Raw genomic sequence first — 26,050 nt, 5'->3', positions numbered from 1 at the left:
CAGGGGCTTTTAAGATTGCTGATAACGAATTTGATGGTAGTTTTTAGAAATTCAAAATGGCGAATCCAATATGGCGGACATAGCTTTCGAAAGTGACTAATTTCGCTTGAAACTTGTTACTCGGGGGTTGTTGAGGATGCTAATTACGTATTTAATGTAAGTTTCTTGAAATTCAAAATGGCGGATCAAATATGGAGGACATATTTTTTAAAAGTGACTAATTTCGCCTGATACATGTTACTCGGGGGTTTTTGGGGTCGCTAATAACGAATTTGAAAATAGTTTGTAAAAATAAAAAATGGCGAATCCAATATGGCGGATGAATATTCAACAAAATTAATAAAAATGCTTGAAACTTGTTACTCGGGGGTTTTTGGGGTCGCCAATTACGAATTTGATAGTTTTTTCAAAATACAAAATGGCGGATCTTATTTTGAAGAAAAGTTTTCTTAAATCACAAAAATTGGCTGAAAAATTATTAGTCGAAGATTTTTATGATCTATTCTTGTTTTCTAAGCCAACAACTAAATTAGTATAATAAATATTTAATAAATAAATGAAAAAGAATTCAACACACGCGCAATGAAACTAGAAATGACATTGAGTTATCGGGAAATTGAAAACTTCATATAATAAAAATGAAAGATAAAAAAAAACTTGCCCTGTATCGAAATAGGTCTGATCGACTTCCTTAACCGAAACTTTCGCCCGTTCACAATCCGGAAGTGCTTTGATATAATACTCTGGAGTCGCGCGCTTTACTTCGAATAGAAACAGGAATAATTTTGAATATTACCTCCATGTGTTTTGTCATTGCTATATATATATATATATATATATATAAAATAATAAAAATATATATAAATAACTATATTTTTCTTAAAATTAAAAATTTAAGAACAGTTTAGAATAATTATGAAAGAAAAGAGTAATCTATGTAGGAATTTTATATTTTTACATATTATTATTATTATTATCATTATCATTATATTATTAGTATCATTTCTTTCTCTATCTTTTTTTTTTGTCCAAATGCAAAGGAAACGCACATTCGACCATAATATGAGCGACGAGGTGCAGGGAAAGTGTCGGGTTATTATACCCTGGAGTATATAAAGCTGTAACTAGAAAAGGTAGCGGTTCAGTTTGTGGTTGAATGCCACGCTAAAACACGTGCGAGCTGTACAATGTATTTTAAGGTAAGTCCAGTGTTATTTTGTTATGTGATCGCAACTACTACGCAAGTTGACAAGAAAAAAAAAGATTCACTTCCGCAAAAAATATATATATATATATCTATATGTATCGTGCGCGCCCACTATGAGAGGTGTCCACAGTGCGCGGAGAAAATTACTTTCGCGATTCCATTTCCGCTTTTACAATATTTCAATTTTTTTTTATTTCATTATTTTATCATTACTTCCTTTACCGAATAACAAACATACATAAAGTGACAAAATCAAATCTTTTTACTACAAATAAATTAATCTATATTTTAATCTATAATTTTTAAAATATTATATTAATTAATCTTCAAAATATTAAATGATTATAAATAAAATTTATAATTTATAATTTTGACTCATGGACCTAATGGACTGCGAGACATTAAATAAATAAACAAAACTATTAAATAATAATATTAAAATATTATTTTAAAATAACTAATTTTCATAAGTGATTTTTGAATCAGTCGAAAAATTGTAAACTAATTTTTAAATCAAATATTGAAAATTATGTACTTTTTCAACTTTTAATTGGAAAAACAATTTTTAAATATTACAATTGTTATTAATAGATATTGTTATTTTTTAAATAAAAAGGATTATACTATAAATAATACTTAAAGTTAATAATACGTTTCTTCAAAAATTATATAAAACAATATAATAATTTATTACTTGACCATTTATTTTTAAATTAAATTGAAATAATGAATTTTTAAATAAATGACCACAGATAATAAATTGTAAATAGAAATATTATTTTGTTTATAAATTTGTTACGTCATCGTAACCAATAATAATAATAATATGTAAAATAATAATTAATAATAATAATGGTTTATATAATAATAATAATAAATTTAATAATAATTATTATTTACATATTATTACCTCTAATAAAATTGTAATAACTAGTTAATAATAAATTGTAACAAATTCATAAAAATTATAAAAAGATTTATTTTCTTTTTATAAGTCCGTTGACAATAAATAAATTAATAAGTAATAAATAATAATAATAAATAACTAAACACCTTTTATTAAAATATTTATTGCTTTCAAAAATATTTAAATAATAAACAGAATAATAATAATAATAATAATAATAATAATAATAATAATAATAATAATAATAATAATAATAATAATAATAATAATAATATTAATAAAAAATAATAATGACAATATCTATATAATAAAAATATTAAATTTTTCACCAGATCTCGAAAACTAAGAAAATTGAATAACTGAACTGAAAACATTATAATATAATCAAAAAATTTCATAACAAATTTGTTTCACACGATTTATTCTTGTGTTCCAATAAATTAAAAAAAAAAAATTTTTTTCATAAAATATAAAACTACATTTCAGGAACTATTGACTTTTTATTTCTCAAATAATTACTTTAATTAATGATTAACTTTCACTAGATGGGAAAGTTTTCCATTAATTACTAATTGTATATGCAGATCAAATTTTCCATTATTATCTTAATTATCCTTATTATTGTCATTATTTATTACCATATCATTTTTTTGTCTGTTACAAAATGATTATTATTATTTCTAATTTAAAAAAAAAATTCTCAAAAATCTGATTCAAATATTTTTCAATTTAGATTGTAAAGTAGATAATTATTTAACTAATTGATTGTTTTATTATTTATCAAATTAATTATTTTCCTTATTTACATTCACTGCCGACTTTTTAATTATTAATCAATAATTATGATTTTTGTTATTATTATTATTATTATTATTATTATTATTATTATTATTATTTTATTATTATTATTATCTATTATTATTTTTTTTTTTTTTTTTTTTTTTGCTTAGGGACTTTTGGGAAATCTGCCTACAGATACCTTGGATTCCGCACTCCAAGGTTATGTGGGGTTGGTATGATAAAAAAAAACAAAAAGAAATATAAAAAAAAGAAAAATAAATAAATGTTATAATAAATTTAACAAACTGGCGACCTACTACCAGCCCGACCCACTAAAACCCGTAACCCTTCTTTTGGAGCCTGTACTTATTTATTTATAATTATTAAGTAATAATTAATTAATCATGAATTTAAAATTCGTAATCACAAATTATTAATGTATTTCTAATTACTAATTTCTATTTGATTACAAATTAATTGAAAATAATGAATAACTATTAACTAATAAAAAGTGAAAGAATAATTACTTAACTAATTAATTCATTGAAAGATAATTAGCAAAACACTACATATGTATAGCAAACGAAAATTCAAATCCACTCACAATTTTAACAAATGCATCAGATATAGACTTGACTTCCGTGTTAAACATTTCCTGATTTTAACTCTTTAATTACAATTGCGAGTAATTAAAATTTATTTACATAAGAAGAGAGTGATAAAATTGATTCACAATCTTACGTCACACATTAAATTTCTTTTTTTCAAAAATAATGACTTTTATTACTTCGTGTAAGATTTCATAATAAATAACAACTTTAATTTGAAATATGTAGAAATTAAATTAAATGTGTGTGACACATTAAAAAGAGGAGGACTTTTTAAAACTATTTTTATTTTTAGCGTGTATTTTTAAATTATGAATTACTTACCAGTTATTAATATTAATCTTATTAATAATAAAAACATCTCGATGTGTAAATAAAAAAAAATAATAATAATAATTTATATTATTTTTTTTGGCCTAAACTATGGAACAATAATAATAATAATAATTGTAATAATGATAATGATAATAATATTAATTGTAATAATGATAATAATGTTGTATAGCAACCGTTGACTAAATAAAATTGAGAAATGCGCGCGCAGCGTCAAGGTCACGTTAAAGCCAATCATAGACCTCTACCCCCACTCCTTGCACAGGAGCCTCACTTTAGAAACTACACAAACTAGTTACTATTGCGATAATTTTCTTAATATAAACAAAAAGTTAGTTTTATTATTTGTTATAAATAAATAATTCTACTTCACGAAAATAAAATAAATTTATTTCGAATAACTGAAAGGACTTTTATTTATTAAATAATATGCAATAGAATATTTATTTAATAATATTTCATATTTACTACTTTAATTAGTTAAAATAGTTTAATTTAATTAGATTAACTAATTTAATCAGTTTACTAATAAAAATGAATAAAAAATCAGCACAAAACAGAGAATTAGAGAAACATTAACAATACCTTTTAATAATAATTTAATAACAATACCTTTTTAATTTTTTTCCTCCACAGATTCACATCGTCCTCCTGGCCCTGGTCAGTCTGGTCAGTTCCTCGGAGGATCAAAAAAAATTGTCCGAATCAAATGTCGAACGAAAAACAGATAAACGTGGCTTGAGTCATTCCTATGGTGATTTCGGTGGTGGCGGCGGCGGCTTCAGCGACGGTGGTGGGGGTGACGATGCGCACGCATCATACGATCATCATGAACACGTGAAGACCGTCACCGTAGAAAAAAAAGTTCCAGTGCCCTATGAAGTAACCAAGCACGTGCCCTACATTGTCGAGAAGCATGTGCCCTACGAGGTCAAGGTCAAAGTCCCCCAACCCTACACCGTCGAGAAGCATGTGCCCTATCCAGTCAAGGTATTCGTCAAGGTTCCAGTTCACGTGCCCCAGCCCTACACTGTCGAGAAGAAAGTGCCCTACGAGGTCAAGGTCCCCGTCGACAAACCCTACGAGGTCAAAGTCCTCGTACCCCAACCCTACACCGTCGAGAAACACGTTCCAATTCCCGTGAAGGTCCCCGTACCCCAACCCTACACTGTCGAGAAACACGTGCCCTATCCAGTGAAGGTGAAAATTCCCGTCCCCCAGCCCTACACTGTCGAGAAACACGTGCCCTACGAGGTGAAGGTTCCTGTTGATAAACCTTATCCGGTTCATGTACCCAAACCCTATCCAGTGACTGTCGAGAAGCCCTATCCGGTGACGGTGGAAAAACCCGTGCCCTATGAGGTCAAGGTCCCAGTGGAGAAACCCTATCCAGTTCCTGTTGAGAAACCATATCCAGTTCATGTCAAGGTGCCCGTTCCAAAGCCCTACACTGTCTACAAACAAGTTCCTTATCATGTGGAAAAACCCGTTCCCTATCCAGTTAAGGTTCACGTCGACAAGCCCTATATTGTCGAGAAAGAGGTTCCCGTCCCTGTTGAGAAACCAGTTCCCTATCCAGTCAAGGTTCATGTTCCCGTACACGTTCATCACGAATACGGCCATGGTGGTGGACATGGCGGCGACTCTGGTGGTTTCGAGCCCAGCAGTGGTTACGGTGAATACTCCCATCACGGTTAATAAAATTTAGAAATTCAATTCTAGAAGAAATTCTAATTTTAATCGAAATTAAATTGAGTTCGTGCGAAATTTATTTCAAGTAATATTCTATTTTGCCCTCTAAATATAGTTAAATTAATATGAATTTTATCAATATTTAGAGGGCAAAAATTTCAAATCAAAATCATACATAAAAGTCAAAAATAAAGAACAATCATAAATAATTTTCACTACCATTAGAAAAGTTCACTTCCACAGAAGTGATAATTATCGAAAAAAATCAATTTCAGTGATAAATAAAATCGCACGACTCTATTAAATTCGTCAAGTGGAGCGTCGGACCGCCATTTTGTTCCGACAGTTGACGCATGCGCCAAATATTCATTGCTTACATGAGATGACCAATGATACACAATCAGATATTTAGATACTTTAATTTAACTTTAGAAAACAATTTTTCTATTGTTTACGAAAAAAAAAATTATGATAGAAGTGAGATGAAACACCTTTGTGATATGTGTTTCTATTCGCGGATGTAAATTATTTTCAGTCCTGACGAAAGGGGATAGAATATCCGCTTGAACTATTTAACATCCAAATTTTTCGATTCTATTGACAAAAAAAGAAACTAAAAATAGTAATAAACTAAATTTTTTGCCACTTTCAAAAAAATTAACTCAATTATCAAGAACAAACAAATTTTTTTTTTTCAACATAAATTTCTATTCAAGTTTTATTTTATATTGATCCTGTTATTTAATGTTTTGTTGAATAATGAAAAAAAAAACTCATGTGTGATAAAATAAAATGTTATAACAAAAATTTGTGAGAAATTCGTAGAAAAAAAAATTTTTTATTGAAAAAATATATGAGAAATTTGTACTGAAAAAATTTTGTACTATTTGTATACTAAAAAAATCTGTACTTTAAAAAAAAAATTAGTATTAGAAACAAAAATTCGTGTTGAAATAAATTTGTACCAGAAATCATTTAAAAAAAATTTTAATAAAAAATAAAAAATGAGAATGTTTTAAGTTTCTATAAAAACTAGAAAAAATGTATTATATATAGGAAAATTATGTCTCAAAAAGAATATTTATAAAATTGTAAAAATTTACGTATTCGACGATTTCACTTTGCTTCGCATTAGGTTAAAGGAAATTCAAGACATCTATGTATTATATGCATAAAATGGTGAGATTTAATATCAAATTACGCTCGGTGAAACTTGCTTCAAAGAATTTTCTAATTTTCGGCAGGTCATTTTTGTAATTTTTCTTTTCTTTTTTAGCTTTTTTTGTAATTTGCATCCAGGAAGCACAAAAAAAACAGCTACGTTAATAAAAAATAAAAAAAATAAAAAACAAAAAAAAATGAAAACATGTCACTTTTATAAAATATTGTAATGTAGGTAAATAAAAATAAAAAATATATATTTTATAAGAAAATAAGAAAATCTGGTTTTTACTTATACCTGCTCTAAATAATTTTTAAAAAATTGTGATTAAGGTTTAAAAAAAATTATAGACTTCCTAAAAAAATAAACTTTACTTTTTGATACCTATTAATTTTTAAAAATTCATGAAAAATTCAAAAATATTATTATTATTATTATTATTATTATTATTATTATTATTATTATTATTATTATTACTATTATTAATTAATATTATTTATATGCAATTATTTTTTACTAATTACTATTATGTAAAATACTTTACAATTAGTTAAAATAATATTATTTGCATTTCTTTTTTTTTATATACAGTAATTTACATTATTATCTGTTTTTAAGACTTTAAAATAAACTATTCATTTTTTTTACGAGCCGACAAATTGCATGTAATATTTAAATATGAAATTAAAATATAAAATTTAAAAAGTAAACAGAAAACATTTTAAACTAAAGTAAAGATTAGATAATATTTATAATATTTAATAATATATAATTGTAAAATAAAAAAATTAATCATAATTTTTAATATTAATGAAAAGAATTTTTAATATAATAGAAAAATTTACAATTATTTGTCGTTTTATCTTCTTTAATTTAATAGAAGAAGAATATTTCATTTTAAAAATATTTTCGTCCTTCAAAATTTAAAGATTCAAAAGAAAAAAATTTTCAACTCGAAGAGGATCGAACCCCAAACGTGTAACGTTACTCATGTACTTGACTATTAGGGCATCTTAACGACTGCGACTATTCTGGACTTAGGAAATATTTTTTCACTTTTCTGTAAAAATTGATAGGAATTCCAGCAAGTAAGGTGGAATTAATTAATTTTTCTTCTTCATTTTGTTGAAAATATAATAAATATTTAAAATAAACATATAAATTTAAAATAAATTTAAAATAAATTCAAAATAAATATTTAAAAAATAATATTAGAATTCCAATACAGTATTGATTTTTGTTGAAAATAGTTATTATTACTATCAAGTAATAAAAAAATTAATAATAATAAAATTTTTTATATTTTATATTATGAATAATAATAAAGAACAATAAAAATAACAATAATATATTATTGTTATATAATATATTAATAATAATAATAATAATAAAAATAATACTAATAATATTACAAATAATAAAATAAAACGTAATGTAATAATATTTAAAGTAAAATAGTAAAACGCATTCGATCAAAAAAAAAAAAAAGAAATTGATCATCCATCGATGGTAATCACGATGTTTCCGGGGAAACACTTTCATTCGAAGTGAATCTTAATCGTAGCAGGTTGCAATTAAGAATCGTTTGATACAAGCTGACTTTTCTCAAGAAAGTATTACTTTCTCTGAAGTTTTATGTACACGCGAGCAAGCTGCCTTTTAAAGTATATATACATGTATAAGTCGTTCTATTCATTTTCATTTTATTTAATTTCATTTTAATATTACGCGAATAAAGTGCACGTGACCACGAAATCGACGGACGTTGTTTATTATAAAATTTTCTAAATAAAGAAAAAATCATAAATGATTTATTACATTTCGTGTTAAATAAAAAAAAAATTTTTTAAACAAAATTGAACCACTTTTTGTAAAAACAATAAAATTCTAACTGAATATTAATAAATAAATTATTAATAATTAATCATTAATAATTATTAATATTATTTTAATTAATATTTTTTTTATAAAAAGTGATTTCTGTAGAAAAAAAAATAAAGTAGTTTTTAAAAAAAATAATGTTCGAAGAAAGCAATTTAAAAAAAAGTTTAAAAAACAATAGTTTTTGCAAAATTATAAAACAAAACCATTTTTTTTAAATTCATTCCTTATATAAATAAATTATTAATTCAATTATTTTTTAAAGCAAAATTCATTATTTAACTTCCTATATATTTGTATAATATATATACTATATATTTATTGAAAATTCTTTTCCTCTATTTGAGAGAATCATTTTGTATTTAAAAACCACCTTTCTCCGCACTTATTGCAAAAATAATTTGCGAAACTTTCATAAAAGTGAACCTCACGTAATTTTTAATTAAAAAAAAAAGTAATAATAAATATATATGTAAAATCCGGAAAAAAGATTGTGTAACCAATGTGTCATCCTTTCGTAAAGTCCATAAGAGTTACACAATAAGTTATACTCATTTTTTCTTGAAAGAAAAAAACGCACTTAATAGTTTTTAATTTTTAATTTACAAAAATCAAAAAGTAAAATAAATAATTTTTTATGCCTCTCGGTAAATTAATTAAACACGATATCGTAAAAAAAGAAGTTTTACATAAAAAAATGTGTCATTCCAAAACAAAAAATAAAAAAATTTCATCTCATCAAAAGTCGAAGAATTATTAAATAGAAAAAATTTGTGCCACACTTTACATTTAGAATATTTTTTATTTTCTAAATTATCGTACCAGGAATGAATAAATATAATTTATAAAAAAAATTACCTCATTAATATGAGAATTTTCATATTTTTTCATATTTTTAATTTTTTTTTTTATGTAACACAGAAAAACCAAAACATAACCTATAAATTCAATGCGTGGAACGAGAACAACGAAAATGAGGTAAAATTAAGAAGATAATTTTACCAATTTTTCACTTGTTTCCGCATCGATATTATATTACTAAGTTTATTGTGTGTTTACCGTTACAAAAAGCGCAGATATATTTCAACTCAAGACATAACCTGGTTATGATAAAGACCACCTGACGATTTAATTTCCCAATAAAATTCATAAATTTGCAAAATGAATCTCTCAACATGGGCGTAAGTGTTGTTCTCGATGGCAAGAAAGTCCCTGACACACTTTCAATATAATAATTTTAAAATTACACCTAGAAGATTCTAAAACAATTTCACACACAATTGGTCTATATACACAACAGTGGGTCAAAAATTAATAATTTTCATAAATTTCTTTTTTACAATTACCAGGGCTCGAACCAGTGAAAGTATTTAAAAATACGGACTTTCCGGACAAAAAATAAAAAATTATTGTTACTGTAACATTTTCAAAATTATTTTACTCATTTTCAATTCAATTCTTATTTCTTACAAATTTTTAACTAAAACTCTTCTTTATCAATTATTTTTAATAATTTTCGAAAAATTTCATTTTGAAAATTTATTAATCCATTTATTTACAATTCAATTTCATGTAAAATTTCGATTATTTCGGTTAAAAAAATAAAAATTTTAAAAAAATTTAAATTTACATTATAGTTAAGTAAATAATAATTTTTTTGTATTTACACTTGTTTTTTATAGGGAGAAAATAATTTTTGTTCATCTTATTTAATTTTCAGAATTGTTTAAAGAAAAAAAACGATTGAAAATTGTGAATTTTTAAATCTGACCTTTTTTGACCTAATTTTTTTTCTAGAAGAAAAAATTAACATAAAATGAAAAATTACTTTACCTCGAGGAAACATGAAAACGTAATACATAATAAAGAGAACGTTCGCTCTTCCTTATTACACACTACATAGTCTAGACTAGAAAACCGGAAATGGATCTTTATAATAAAGAAGTCAAAAGAACATTTGATACATAAGCTTCAATATATATATATATATATATATATATATATATATATATATATATATATATATATACATTCAATCCTATAATTCACGCATTGCAAAAATCTTCATGATTTTTATTTTTATACTTTCACAAAAGTAGCAGTCTTCATTAATAAAAAATGATAACCGGAATATTCTGTAATACGTTACGTAAGTATTTATTGTTTTTTTATTAGCCATAATAGCTGATGTTACAAAAAAAAAAAAAATTCAAAATAGCAAACAATTTAAAAAAAAATTTCTTTTTAACCTATTGAATTCATTAAGTAAGAAAAAATTTTGTCTCCCAGTCTCCCTATTGAATTCATTAGGAAGTAAAAAGAAAATTAAAATTAGAATTATAAAAAATAAACTTTATAAAAAATTTATCGACAAAAATAGAAATTGTAAACTTTACTCAGTTTCTAAAGTGGTTTAGTGTCATTGCTGTGTGAGTATTGGCGCGACAAGTAAAGGGAAGGCAATTATCGTAGCGAAACTTGAACGTGGCTGAGGGAGCGAGTGTTAACGTCTGATACGACGGGTCAGATCCCCGGGGATTCTCAGGGACTCCAAAACGGGAGTATTTCCCACCTCTCATCGTTCAGTTAATTACTGACTCTCCTTCTTCCAGCTGTATGTACCTATATATATATATATATATATATATATATATATGCCTTCAACACCACCTTCATCTTCATCACTAACACCATCTTTCTCTATCGTACCAAAAAAAAGAAAAAGTTCCTTCAAGTACTCATCCGTTTCTCACTTCAAAAAATTTGGCTTTCCAGTAAGTTTTTCTAAATGCATAGAAGGAGAATAGAGTGACAAATTTTTTCTCTAATTAAGAATTAAGTGAATCAACATATTTCTTAAGGGGTTAGACCACCCTGACCGCGTGAAAATAAGGGCATTTGGAAAGTAATATTTTTTGAAAAATCTGTTGAGTTTAAATAAGTAGCTATTCCTTTGAGAAAACTTCAAAATTTGTGAATACCAACATGCTTTCGAAACATCTTCTCTTTAGAATGTTATTAACAGTCCACGAAAGACATTAAAATTGAAAAGAAATTAATTTAAACTTCTTTTTATGACTATTTTGATCTTCTGCTAGTTTCCGGCTGTGGTTACTTTTGTTAAAAAAATTTTAAAAGTTACAATAAAATTTTTTATCCTTGAGGGTGTTGTTAAGCAACATCCTAGCAACAATCTAGAATGTTAACAGTCCATAAAAATTATTAAAATTGAAAAGAATTTAATTTAAACTTCTTTTTATGACAATTGTGATCTTCTGCTAGTTTCCGGCTGTGGTTACTTTTATTAAAAAGTTTTTAAAAGTTACAATAAAATATTTTATTTTTTAGGGTATTGTTTAGCAACATCCTAGCAAGAATCTAGAATGTTAACAGTCCATAAAAATTATTAAAATTGAAAAGAATTTAATTTAAACTTCTTTTTATGACAATTTTGATCTTCTGCTAGTTTCCGGCTGTGGTTACTTTTATTAAAAAGTTTTTAAAAGTTACAATAAAATATTTTATTTTTTAGGGTGTTGTTCATCAACATCCTAACAACAGTCTAGATTGTTAACACACCATAAAAATTATTAAAATAGAAATGAATTTAATTTAAACATCCTTTTATGAAAAAATTTGATCTTCTGCTACTTTTGGGCCGTGGTTACTAATATTTAAAAATTAGAATAAAATTTTTTTATCCTTCAGGATATTGTTTTGCAACATTCCAGCAAAAATCAAAGTTGTTAGCAGTCCATTATAAATAATAGAATTGAAAAGAATTTAATTTAAATGTTTTGTTTTTCTTCATGCTTTTTCGTTCTTATTCTTGATCATTTTAAAAATTATACAATAATAGTGTTTTGTATAATGTTCATTTTATCATTTTAGAATCTTTTTAAGAAAACTAATAATTGTAATTGTCAAATTATAATTGTTAATTAAAATTGTTCCAGGCCTTTAATTGTAAAGTTATAATTTGTAATTAAAATTGTAAAATTATAACTGTTATTTAAAATTATAAAATTATAATTGTTAATTAAAAGTGTAGAATTATAATTTAATCTTAAAATTGTAAAATATTCAATTCTGAATCTGCATTCTACACATTCCAGATTTGAAAATTGTTTAATATAATGTATTTTTTAATTGAAATACATTTATTATAAAAAACAAAAATATTAATTAAATTTTGGAGATTGTTTCCAATATTTTAAATATTTAATAAATAAGGACGTTATCAAGATCAATTCAAAAATCTATGTTATAAATTTTAACTTCATACTAGTTTTAAAAATTTTTATAATTTGAATCTCAGGTGAGTTTTTAAAAATTCAAAATGGCGAATTCAATATATGGCGAACGACATTTTGTAAACATAAATTCGTTTGAAAATTGATAATCGGGAATTTTTTGTCTCACTAATTACGAATTTGATATTGGATTTGCAAAATTCATAATGTCGGAAGACTTTTTAAAAATTTAATGCAATTCTCTTAAAATTTATTAATCGTAAGTATTAGGAGTCACTGATTACGAATTTTGTGTTAGTTTTTCAAAATCCAAAATGGCAGACTTTCATTAATGTACAAAATTTATTTTTGTAAAATAATTTTTTTTTTGGTTGTTAATGAATTATTTCTAATATTTTGTAACGTTTTTAAAAATTTCGTTTTCATGTTTTTTTTTTTTTTTGCAAATAAAATTATTTCAAAATGATTTCTATGAAACATTTATATATAAAGCCATTCTATAAATTGGGTGGTAACGAAATTCAGAGAGCTTAAAGTGTGCAATGAGAGAAAGAGAAGGTTGGGGGGGGGGGGTGAGAGAGATGGGTGGGGGGTAGTGAGTTTATCCCATGGGAATCCAGAGCGAGCGAATCGTTGCGGGATTGAACGCTTGGAAATGGAATAATATCCAATAATCTCTCAGCTCTGAAGCGCAGAATGAAAATAAAAAAAAAAAATATGAAGGAGACGTTTTATCGGCACATCGCAGCGGCGCAGCCATTTCATCACTCTCGTCCCGGGCGCTTTTCCAGCGAAATTAATTATTGATTTTGGATAGGTGTCGAGACGTCGGCATTTAATCGAAAAGCGAACCAACCGTCACCTCCGAGGGCATTTACGAATTCAATGCTTGAATCCTTCGAGAGTAACTCTACTCTTTTTTTTTTATTTTGTTACTGAACAACAAAATAAATATTATATCTTTTCTCAGTTTTACATTCATGCTGTTCACTTTATATATTTATAGTTCAAAAATGTTTCAATACTTCTTCAAAAAAAATTGTATAGAAAGAAATGTAAGCTTTCGAATGATTAGTGACAAAAATCATTTCAATATTATTATCATTCAAATTAAAAGTTTAATATTGCAAATAATTTTCTATTATTTACAAGTGAAAATTAATTTTCTTTTCTCCAAATTGTTGAAAATTTTATTTTAAAAATAAAGTATGAATTTTTTTCTCAAATAAAAAATTTAAAAAAAAACATTGATTTCTAAATTTAATTATTCAAAACTTGTTAAAATCTTTTTAAAATAATTTTGAATTTTGGTAAAATCTTTTAAAAACTATTGAAATTTAGAAAAGTTTTTTTAAAATAAATAAAATTTTAAAAATATAAAAAAATAATGAAATTTTTTAATAATTTTAATTAAAAACATCATCATGATTTCTCCGAAATTTTAATAAGTCTAAAAAAGTACATTTTTAAGAATTTTAAATTATTTTATTCAAAAGTAATAAATTCTTTAAAAAATTACAATAGAACAATTCTATTGTAAGAATTAAGTTTTTTAAAAATATTTTAATGTAACTTTTTGAAAGCAATTGAATTTTTTAAAAGAATTTTTATATAATTTAAAAAAAGGTAATTAACTTTATGAAGAATTTTAATTAAAAATTTTGAAAACAAAAAAGTTATTGATTTTCTCCAAAATTCTAAAAAATTTTAGGGTTTTTTTTTCTATGTAATTGAATTTTCGGTAATATATCATTGAAAATATTGAAAATAATTGAATTTTGAAAAATTGGAAGGAAAAATTCCAAGAATTACTTTTTAAAAAATATTTTAATACAATTTTTAGAAGTTAAGTTTCATTTTTAAGACTGAAGATATTTCATTGAAATTTTTGGAGAATTCATTCATTTTCAAAATTTGCAATTAAAATTCTTCAAAAGTTGATATTCAAAAATTTTAATAAAATACAAAAAAAAAACAATAATTTTCAATTATATTTTACAAAATTTCAATTATTCAAAACGTTTTTAACTATAGATATAATTTATTAAATTTAATTAATTTTAAATAATTATTCATTAATAATATTTCGAAAGATTTGTCTATAATTATTTTTTGATTTCCAGAAGAAGAAAATTAATTTTTTCCTGTCAAACTTAAAAAAAAAAATTTATGTTTTAAAAATTAAAATATGAAGAATTTAAGATAAAAAATAATTTTTCTCTGCAAAAATTAGAAAAGAAAAGTTTCTTAAAAGTCCATGAAAAATGGTTTTCAAGATTCTTTCTAATATAAAAAAACATTCTTTTCATCGTAAATTATATACGATTCAATAATTTATAGAAAAATCATAAATGCGATTTATTTGAAAATTAATCTCGACTTATGAATTAATTTATTCGAAATTAATCTCGAATAAAATAATGAAGAAAAAAGAATAAATGAAAATTTAAATTAATGAAGAAAAATAAAAATGAGTGAGTGAAAAGAATAAATGGCACCTCGTTCATCAATGATTTTCAATGGATGTGGAAGGTTTTTGGGCGGATGCAGAACTACTTTGTCGTGATCTCGTTTCATCTTCTCTTACCGTCGACACACATTCAATTATCTAGATGACAAAAAATTCAAAAACTATTAGTATCTTGAAAACGAATATTTTTTAAGGATATATTTCTTCTACTGATTATTTTAACCAATTCAATGCTTTCTAAGCATCCCTGAAATTTTTTAAAAATATTTTTGCTTTAAAATAAGATAAAACTTTTTTTTTTAAATTGAAAGTGAAATAAGTAACGAAAATCAAAATAGTAAGCAGTAAATGAAAATAGTAATAAATTTAAAAATTTTAATTTTTATCATTAGTCTTAGTTAAAAATAAACTTTTTTGTTTTTATTTCCAATTTGATTGGAAGTAATCGTTAATCTCAAAGTTTTATCTGCAATCTATAATGAAAAATAATAAATGGAATTGGAATAAAGGATTAAAGATAAAAAAAAGGTACAAGGAATTAATTTCAACTATTTCCTTTTTCCTTTTTTTGTATTTCTTTTCTGTGTGGTTTTTTCTTGGGAAAATCTAATTGTAAGAAAGAATTTATAAATCGTTATAGTGAAACGCGGAAATTTATGAAAATTCTTTTCTCCCGTCTCATTTGAGAAGAATAAGAAAATAATTCACAATTAATTAACGACGCACAATTTTTTTCTGTAAAATTATTGTATTTTAAATTATTTTATGCAATGTCTTTAATCACCTCTTGCAATTCATCCCTCGTGTACATGTGAAACAATTTTTCCGGCGTCATTGACATCACTTCAATATTTGTGTCATTCAATTTTTCCTCCATCACTTGTTTTAATATCGTTAGTGCCGCTTTTGCCGCCTCCTTCAAAGTCATCGACTGAAATTCAATAAGAAAGCAAAATTATTTACAAACTAAAAATTCAAAATCGACCAAAAACTAACGGGTTTTGTTTTTGATAAAAAATTAAAATATTTAAATAATTTTTTACAACTTTTTTGACAAAATTTTTAAGAAGAAGAAGAATGCAAAATTTTTTCTCGAACCTTATGATAGACTTCTTGTAATGATTGTTGTGCGCCCTCACTACCCGAGCCAATAGCTTTAGCGTCAAATTGAACAAATGTGCCCGATGGATCCATGTGAAATAATTGCGGTCCCTTTTCATCGATGCCAGCAAAAAGAATTGCAACGCCAAATGGCCGTGACATTGCGCTGCCATCATCGTCGCTATCGCCAAATTGAATAGCCAAATTTGATACTGCTTGCGCTGCCGATTCAACGGTCATTTTTTCATCGTAAATAAACCAATGATTTTGACATTCAACGCGTGCACGATCAATCATTGTTCTTGAATCGGCCATTAATCCAGAAACAGCGCAGCCAATGTGCTTATCGACTTCGACAATTTTTTCAACAGTCGTTGGCTCCATTAAAATTGATGACGTACGTTTTTCAACAGCCAAAATTACGCCTTCGGACGTTGATATTCCAATTGCCGTTGAGCCAAGTTTTATCGCTTCAATTGCATATTCAACTTGAAAGAGTCGTCCCTCTGGGGAAAATGTATTTACCCCACGATCGTACTCGGAGCGTGTCAGAAACATCTAAAAAAATAAAATTCTTTAGGAAAACAATTCAAAAATTGATTCTATTTTTTTCAACATTTACCTCAATATTCAATTAAATTTAAATTTACGATATTTTTATTTAATGTAGAAGAATCTTTAACCAAAATTAATAATTTTTTTAAAACTAACATTTATTTACAAAAAGCGGCATTAATTTCATAATTTATTTTAAATTAAAATTAAATTATTAATTTTATTTAAAACTAACATTTGTTTACAAAAAACGACCTTAATTTCATAATTTATTTCAAATTTAAATTAAATTATGTATTAATTTTTTTTAACTAAAATTATTAAATTAATAATTTATTTATTTAAAAAATAAACGGACTCAGAAAAAAACGGCCTAAGTTTCATAATTTATTTTAAATTAAAATTAAATTATTAATTTTTAATTAAAACTAAAATTTATTTACAAAAAACGGCCTTAATTTCATTATTTATTTTAAATTAAAATTATCAATTCAATAATTTATATTGAAATAAAATTATTTTCACAATTTGTGGTAAACTGAAATTATTAATCTAATAATTTATTTTAAACTAACATTTATACATTTACAAAATAAAAGGATTTACCAAAAAACGGCCTTAATATCATAATTTATTTCAAAATAAAATAAAATTATTAATTTTTTTTTAAACTAAAATTATTAAATGAATAATTAAAGAAATAAATTATATTTTGATGTTACTTTTCTTAAAACTAAATAAATAATAACAAAAAATAATGAAAAATTCCTTTTTTTGTTAGAAATTTAACCTAAAAATAAAAGTTAGTATTTAATTTAACTCGAGTGTCAAAATTTTCAACAGAAAAAAGAATAAATAAATAAATATAAATAAACGTAAAAATACAGAACAAATAAAGGTAAAAAAATGAAAATTTATTCCATTTTTTACGTCTCGTATATTTATAGGTTATGATCGTCTATTTCTAAAACTCGATTTCAATGAATATAAAAATTTATTCAAACTGCAAAATAACAATTTTTTACTAACAATTCCGAATTTTATAGAATTCTCTTGAAATCGATGATAAATTTATGAATTATTTTTGAAATAAAACCAACGAAACAAAAAGAAAATAGATATCAATATGAGAATGACAAGGCAAAATGTTTTTGAAAAATTCTTTTAACATGACAAAAACGTACATAATAATTACACATTTTTATAAAAAACATATATTTTTCTAATTTTCGAAAAAAAGAATACTCACCCTGATAGTTCTTCTCGTTTAAAAATGTTTATTTTCTAAATAACCAAAATGAAATGAAGCCGACTTGTCATAAACGCTAGTCACGACTTGCACACAACAAAAAGAGAAGAACGAAATAATCGATTTTCCCTCGATTTCGATATATATCGTTCTCCCTCGATATATTTAAATGTGAATTAAAAATTAACACAAATTGAAAACTACAATTTTTAATGAAAATTAATTATAAGAATCACAAGAATTAACATGATTTTCAATAGCGGATAAATATATTTAGTGAAAAGTAAACTAAAATTAAAATTCATATAAATCAGAATATAAATATTATATCATACTGTATGAAATTGCCAACGGATAAATCAATACCAACAGCGCGGGAAAATATCGAAACTGTGCAAAGTATTTTGAAATAAATTTAATTAAAACACAACAGGAAAATAAATTCGACAGTAATAATGAACTTGAATTTTTTTAATTATTTTCTAAATAATAGATAATTGTGTTAAATTATGACAATTGTGATAATAAATAATAGTAAATAAAAAATTTAGAGAACAAAAACCGGTTTTATAACAAAGGCTCACTTCAGACGATTACCAAACGTTGAAAAGAAAATATGCCAGGGGTGACAGGGTTACCAACTGTTGCAAGTTTTCTAATGTTTGTGTTTAATTTTTCGAATTTTTCATACTTGATTTAAAATGATTGACTTTTTTAATTAAAGGAAAAAAAACGATTTTCAATAAATAAGGGAAATAAAGTAACGAGTATTTAAATATTTTTTTTTTTTGCTGAATTGTAATTAGAGACAATAAAAATGTCAGTTTCAATTATCAACGTCTATGAGAGGTTATGTTCGTGTGAAAAAACAAACAATTGGGACTCAATACCAGAGTTTTTACAGCCAAAGTATTTCCATTCGGACGAAAATATGTAATTATGAATTATTATTTTTATTATTATGTAAATATTATGGTAATTGTTAGTTGGAGTTGACCGAGTTGACAAATTACCCAGATGGACACCTTATCAACATGACTATTTTGAATAAAAAAAGTAGATCGTTATATAAAAATTTGATTTCTGGTTTTGGTATTTTAAGTATTTCTCGTATATTATCGTAATCATGTAAATAATAATCAAATGGAATGTTTAATTGTTTGGCTGCAAAACAAAAACGGTTCTGAACCTTCTGAATATTTCATTAATATTATGAAGAGGAAGACAGGTTCAAGAGTAAACCAATATTTTGAAATATTGTCAGAATTTTACTGTTGAATATGTGTTTCTGAAAGTCACCACATACGGGAGGCGCTGATAGTCTAAAGAAACTCGGTACTCGAAAGAGGAGCATGAGATAGAAAAGGACAAAGTTATATTTTCTTCCTTTTCTATCTCATGCTTCGTGAACTTCTTATTAGCCCTAAGCAAATTAATTTTTGGTTATTTATTACTTTATTATTTATAATTAAAAATGAACAATTCACAATTTTAGAATAAAAAATCATTTATTTTATATTATATTCATTAAAAAATAATTTTAAATATTGAATCTTTATTTTACAATTATAGCGATATAAGGCTACTGGCAAAAGTGGCGAAAATTTTGACAAATGCAAATTTTAAAATTCCAAGAAAAATACAAATTCTCCTCTTAAAATGTCTCGTGAATTGTTGTGTTAAAAATTTTAAATATAAACCCTACTATTTGAATGATGGAACAATTTCCAAGTATGAGACAGAAATTTACGATTTATTATCCGATGGTAATAATATGGAGAAAATTGATAAAACTTATCCAATTGAGACACATTTTCCACTCGATGGAGTTAGTCAGTGGGCAGTTGATTACCTGCTTGGATTAATTGATAAGGAAAGTTTAACGAACGAAGAATTAGAAATACTCACGCAATGTATGCAATTTCTTTCGAATTTCGTTTCATTTGCGTGTAAAACTAGTAATGCTCCTGATTTAGAAGAGGCGCCATCACATCTCAACAGTGAGAAACTTAAAAATGCTATTGTGTAAGTAGTAAAATTTTTTCCATAAGAAAAATTTATATTATTGTTTATATATAAATATATCATAAAAATATAAATTTTTGTTATGGAAAAAAATTTATATAATAAAATATATTGTTTTTTTAAAGGTTTCTCATCGGTCACGAGCACATGCCAGTAGCAAGAGCAGCTTGTTGTTTTGTTTTTAACACAAATCATCATAATGATATTTCCGATACAAAAGAATGCGAATTCCTAAAGAATTTAATACACGCTTCAAGATTAGAAATAAATGCAGCTTTGGAAATTATTAATTATTTTATAGTGAATACAAAAAATTTTGAGCAAATTTATGAAAATTTATCAATTGATGATAAATTATACATATTGCAAGTAATTCATGAGAATTTATTGAATGAAACGTATCAAAGTATTTCCACTGAGATGACGAAATTTATCATTGAAAAATTTAAGAGAAAAAGTGATTTAATTCTTAAAACTGTCGATACATATTTAGATGGAATGCAACCAATGGAGGTAATGATTCTTCTAGATATTTTAGGTGTTTTATCGTCGAGAATCGATGATTCAATTTCTAGTTTCTTAAGACAGGACAGAAGTCTTCTAATAAATGGTCTATGTTAGTATTTATTTTCTATTCTTTAAATTTATTTGAAAAATGAAAAATTACAAGATACTAGTCCTGTATTTTTATTTTAAAGATTTACTCAAATCTATTCACATGGTGGGAAGAGAGACGGATAATTATTTTACACCTCTGCAAAAATTGAGTGATGTCGCTCCAAATGCTCAGGGATCAAGTACATCCAAAAATGACTTTGAGGCACATCCTGCTTATGGTTTTAAAGCCGGACTTGTCAGATTAATCGGAAACTTGGCTTTTGAAAATGAAGATAATCAAAATTTTGTAAGATTTGCGGACCTAGTTCGAGCTCTGAAGATATACCTACTTTTTAATATAAAGTTTTTTGTTTTTAAATTTTCTTTTCAATTTTCATTTAAGTTTGAATTATTTTCTAACTTTATTTATAGATTTTGAGTAAATTGAAATAATTTTTCTTTTAGATTAGAGAAGAAGAAGGAATTCCTCTACTCTTAGATTGTTGCAACATAGACGCCAGAAATCCTTGTATCCTTAATAAATATTTTATTTTGCCCACATGTTTTCTAATCGCTTCTTATATTAAATATATTTCAAAAAATGGTTTTTCCTTAACTTGATTCATTTAATTAGTAATCATTCAATGGGTTATTTTGGCAATAAAAAATTTATGCAGCAAAAATGAGAGAAATCAAGAAGTGATACAGGAATGTACAAAAATTGGTGTCGTAGATAGCAGCACTCTCAAAGAAATGGGACTTACTCTTCACGAAGAAGAAGACGGAAAAGCAATTGGCATCGTTCCTATATTGTAATTTTATATTATCAAAATAAAATATTTTTAAATACACTTTTACAATCTTATTTATTAAAAAAAAATAACTAGCTTAGGTCCCGCTTTATATGCGCTCGATGTCATATCTAAAAATTATAGTAAATATTTTAATCACAAAAATATTAAACTTTTACAGATTATAAATTATTAACGGATTTTTATGATGCCGAGAGTGCTGCCAGCATTGTCAATTAATGGAGACTTCTTATTGCTGTAAACTTGCCTTACCTCGCGTGGTAAAGCAGAGTTTACATAAAACAATTATTTTAATTTTAATATTCAATGTAAGTAACTCAGCTATATTAAGAAAATAATACACAATAATATTCTGATCACAATATTAAATATTATTTTTAAAATTAATTCCATAATGCAGAAAATCTTCCGTACCAACTACAGTAACCCAAATGGTGGCGCCATACATTCGTTTCATACTATAATAACACTGTTTCTCTGTAAATTTCAACTGATAATTAGAATTTGCAAAAATTATAAATAATTATTTTTATAGCAAATTTCTAATAAAAGATTTATATTTTGTCATTTGGAGAAATAAATAAATTACAAATTCCGTTAAATTAAAAATTTGAAAAATCGATTAAAATTTCAAAAAGGATAAAAAATTAGAGGTCATTATAGATAAACATAACCTTTTAATTTAGGTGAAAAATTTAAAAAAAAGGGTCCTTATACATAATTCGAAAAAAATCAACAGAGAGTATAATTTGTATACATATTGTATTTAATGATTTTCTTTGTACACTTGTGGGAACGTAAATATATATATATAACAAGTATAAGAATTTCTATATCTATATGTACAATAACGGTTTGTAAAAGAAAAGAGAAGCTTCGATTTATGGATCATTAAATTGGACATAAGGTACCTTGATTGCGCGCGGTCAAGAGTAATACCGCCACAGAACAATAAAAATAAAAATTATCGAAGTATAATAACGACCTCCGGTGACGTTCAATGTCTCAATAATGACAGAAATTGCATATTTTTCTCTGTAATATTTTATATGTGCTTTTGCTTCCACTTCTCCATTCAACATTGTTTTATCTTTATTTTTAATATAATTTATTTAAATGTACTTAAATTGTAATTTACTTTCTAAATTCTTGACTTTTTACTTGACTGCGATTTCGATTTACACTTATTTATACTATAATTTATATATAAATATATATTAATTCGTTTCGTATGTCGTCTTGTTAACAACGTATGACTCGATTATAGTTGAATTTATGGCATTGTGATATTTCCATACCAACATTTTGACTGGACACTTTAGTATATATGTGGTAAAAAATTGAAAATTCTAAGTTCGTGATTAGTATAGTGGTCAGCGTTCCGGATTTAGAATTTATATGCTTTAAGGTGTTAGTAGGTTTCGCATCCCCCCAGCGTCAAATATTTTATTTCATAAGTTATAATAATTCTATTTTTATGTGAATTCACATCTATAAGATTATGTTTTCCACGTTTTAATTAATGTTATATTAATTATATTATTTTTATACAAATAATCATTTTATATGTTTGTAAGTGTACATATATATAGTAGAGTTAAAGGAAGTGAGTTTCAGAAAAGAAAAGAGCAACCGACGAAATGGAGTCCCAAGATGGTCTTGGGAACTCTTAAAGTGTCGCGGTCTTTCGATAATTAGAGGGCGGCCATTGTTATATACTCGGCGCATTGGACAAAGGGAATGAGGGGAATAAAAGAGGAACTTAAAAGCGAAATGAGAAGTAAGAGGCAAAAGCGTTCTCAAATATGCGGATCTCAGAATTCTTGGTTTAAAAATTAAACAATTTTTCCCCCTATCCATATAATATATATACATTCCTTCAAGCATTTTTGACAACTTAAATCAACAAATTTCAAAACAATATTTTTTGTTTTTTCTTCACCTGATTTAAGGTTAGAAACTAGAAATAATTATTCCCACTATAATAAATAAATTATTTATCGTTCATTAAAAAAAAGAGAAAATTTCCAATGAGTCAACTAGAATTCCAAAAAAAAAAACCATAAATTCATCTTATAAAGGCGATAAAATCGACCACCCGAGTTTATATATATGTAGATCGTTTCGTTCACAGGCGTAATTTCATAAATCACCGATACCAATGAATAAAAAATGCGCCCAAAATTTTTTTGGATCAAGTTCTTTATGTCTAACGAGGTATATATATATATATACATATGTATAAAAAAAGAGAGGGGGTAATTGATTGCGGCATAAATTTTCACATATCTAAAGTGGGCGTGGCTACCACTTAATTAGAATAATTACTTGTCGATGTCAGAGATTAGAAAATATATACTTGTATAAAAACTTCATTATTATAATTTAAAACAATATTTTTAATTTTAAAAATTAGAGAATATTTTCCCCAAATTTAAAGAAAAGTTCAATATGGAATTAATTTTTTTATAAAAAATAACATTACTAAGAAGAAGAAGAAATTGATGTTTTTATAACTTTTGATCTGACCAGGACATATTTTATGTTTTTTTGGGTCGCAGTCGCCGAATCTGAAGTTTATTTAACCCTATCATGACATTTGACATAATTGCGACCCCAAAATTTTGAAATTAAGAAAAATTCACATCTCTAAGTCTGAGATGATTTCAAAATGATGATTTTTGATGATTTCAAAATTTTAAGGTCAAATTTTAGGTCTTTTAAGGTTATCCCAAAACTCTGACGTGATGGGGTTAAATATATAGACTTCAAATTCTGTTTTAATTATTTTAAAAATTATAAAATAAACTAAATTTTCGAAATCTATATTGACTTGTTTTGTATTGGTCAAAGAAAATCAATATAGTATTAAGGGAATGTATATAGGCAATTTTGGTTCTTAAAAGAAAAGATAATATAAAGAATTGTATTTGAATGGATACATACTGAGTATAATCTTTATATTATACCTATAGATAAACATTTTTTCATGAAAAGAAATTTTGTAAAACTATGAAGAGGGATGGATATATAATAATGTATATAATAACACCACCATTAGATGGTGTTATTTTTCTTAAAGAAAAGAAAAGTGTGTCAAATTTTGGGGATACCGTCTCGAAAAATTTTTCAAACAGGATGCACAAATTTCACACGTCAGGAGACTCTCTTTTCTCACCCTCTCTCTCTCTCTCTCTAAAATAAGAATGAAAGCGAAGAAAACAGAGAAAAAGGTCAAAAAAAATTCCTGTAGACAATAATTTTAAGTCTAAAACACAATTTTCCTTTTTTTTCTTTATTTAATTGAAAATATAGGTGGAGCTTCAAAATTATAGGTTAGTGAGTTTAGTTAGTGATTTATACTGTATTTTTCCTCTTAATTGAAACAATGTATCAAGTCAACAATTTATGGTATTGTTAACGATTTATATCTTAAATTTAAGGTATTTTTAAAATTAATTTTCTATATTTTAAATTTTACTAGGTTATTAATTACAATTCTATTCTTATAAATAAAATACAGACTTCTTTCTGTACATTTGTTATATTAAAACTTGAAAATTCTCTCATTATTATATGGGTGATTCTCCTGAAAGGGACCCTTTTTCGGTTGAATTTCCAAAAAATCAAATTATTCTTTTTTTGTTACTTTTCTTTCATAAATAAGTTTAGAAAATGTTTAAAGATAAAAATATAAGTTGCGCAAAATTAATTTTCAGAAATAAGACCTCCAGGAACATTTTACTATCATGTGTTCTAGAGGTTAAGTATAATTAATTATAACTTTTAAATTAATTATTTTGTAAAAAAAACTCGGTAGGAATATTTTTTTTAAATAATAAATTGTTATGTTTTAATTTATTGCACTTTTTGCTTGTATATTTTATTTTTATTAAATTAATAATTTAATTTGAGGGTTAAATATTTCAAAACAATAATTAAAAAATTAAAAACAAAAGAAAACGCCTAAATATAAAAAAGGTTTCGGAGATGAATTGATAATTTAATGAAAAAATTCTCATTTTTTCTAATTTTAAAAATATTACAATTTTTTAAACAATATTTTTAGTTTTAATCATCAAATATTTTCACATCGATTACATATTATGTTTAAAACGTTAAAAAATATGATGTTATTATATAGAAAATGAGGCTTCGGAGATGAATTTAATTTTTACTCTCATTGATAATACTATTTTAATTAATAATTTAAATAACTTTTTTTACCTTATTTTAAACAAATGTAAGTAAAAAATAATCCTTATATTCTAAACTTTAATTTGATATATATCATAAATATGTTGAAATTGGTTAAATACGTTAAAATATAATTATAAAATATACATTCTGTTTAACCAAAATTCGATGACAAAATTAAATATGTTTTTTAAATAGGAAGAAATTTAAATATAAGCAAT

The 26,050-nt window shown here is 24.9% G+C and overlaps 3 protein-coding genes across 4 annotated transcripts; 2 read left to right on the top strand and 1 right to left on the bottom strand.

Annotated features, from left to right (window-relative positions):
- The first annotated feature begins 1,105 nt into the window (after nt 1-1,105).
- Nucleotides 1,106-5,853, top strand: LOC122508593 (proline-rich protein 4). Its single transcript, XM_043622042.1, has 2 exons — nt 1,106-1,199; nt 4,472-5,853. The coding sequence occupies exons 1-2, from the start codon at nt 1,188-1,190 to the stop codon at nt 5,531-5,533; spliced, it is 1,074 nt and encodes a 357-aa protein (XP_043477977.1). The 5' UTR covers nt 1,106-1,187; the 3' UTR covers nt 5,534-5,853.
- Nucleotides 5,854-15,285: 9,432 nt separating this feature from the next.
- On the bottom strand, nt 15,286-18,333 carry LOC122508716 (proteasome subunit alpha type-5). Of its 2 annotated transcripts, XM_043622229.1 has the most exons (4): nt 18,199-18,333; nt 16,392-16,952; nt 16,078-16,224; nt 15,286-15,431 (listed from the first exon to the last, which is right to left on the bottom strand). In XM_043622229.1, the coding sequence occupies exons 2-4, from the start codon at nt 16,950-16,952 to the stop codon at nt 15,330-15,332; spliced, it is 810 nt and encodes a 269-aa protein (XP_043478164.1). In that variant the 5' UTR covers nt 18,199-18,333; the 3' UTR covers nt 15,286-15,329. The 2 variants fall into 2 exon arrangements, with proteins under 2 accessions (XP_043478164.1, XP_043478165.1); XM_043622230.1 differs by lacking the exon at nt 15,286-15,431 and having other exon boundaries at nt 15,845-16,224.
- A 513-nt stretch (nt 18,334-18,846) lies between these two features.
- LOC122508715 (ataxin-10) lies at nt 18,847-21,814 on the top strand. The gene is made up of 7 exons (XM_043622228.1): nt 18,847-19,131; nt 19,771-20,223; nt 20,349-20,839; nt 20,922-21,127; nt 21,286-21,349; nt 21,455-21,632; nt 21,793-21,814. Exons 1-7 carry the CDS (start codon nt 19,016-19,018, stop codon nt 21,797-21,799), a joined length of 1,515 nt encoding a protein of 504 aa, XP_043478163.1. The 5' UTR covers nt 18,847-19,015; the 3' UTR covers nt 21,800-21,814.
- The last annotated feature ends 4,236 nt before the right edge of the window (nt 21,815-26,050 follow it).

The sequence above is a fragment of the Leptopilina heterotoma genome, unplaced genomic scaffold, assembly GCF_015476425.1.
Source record: "Leptopilina heterotoma isolate Lh14 unplaced genomic scaffold, ASM1547642v1 Lhet_55, whole genome shotgun sequence".
Classification (NCBI taxonomy): domain Eukaryota; kingdom Metazoa; phylum Arthropoda; class Insecta; order Hymenoptera; family Figitidae; genus Leptopilina; species Leptopilina heterotoma.
The sequence above is the reverse complement of the archived record's forward strand: the minus strand, read 5'-3'. Positions and strand labels throughout refer to the sequence as shown.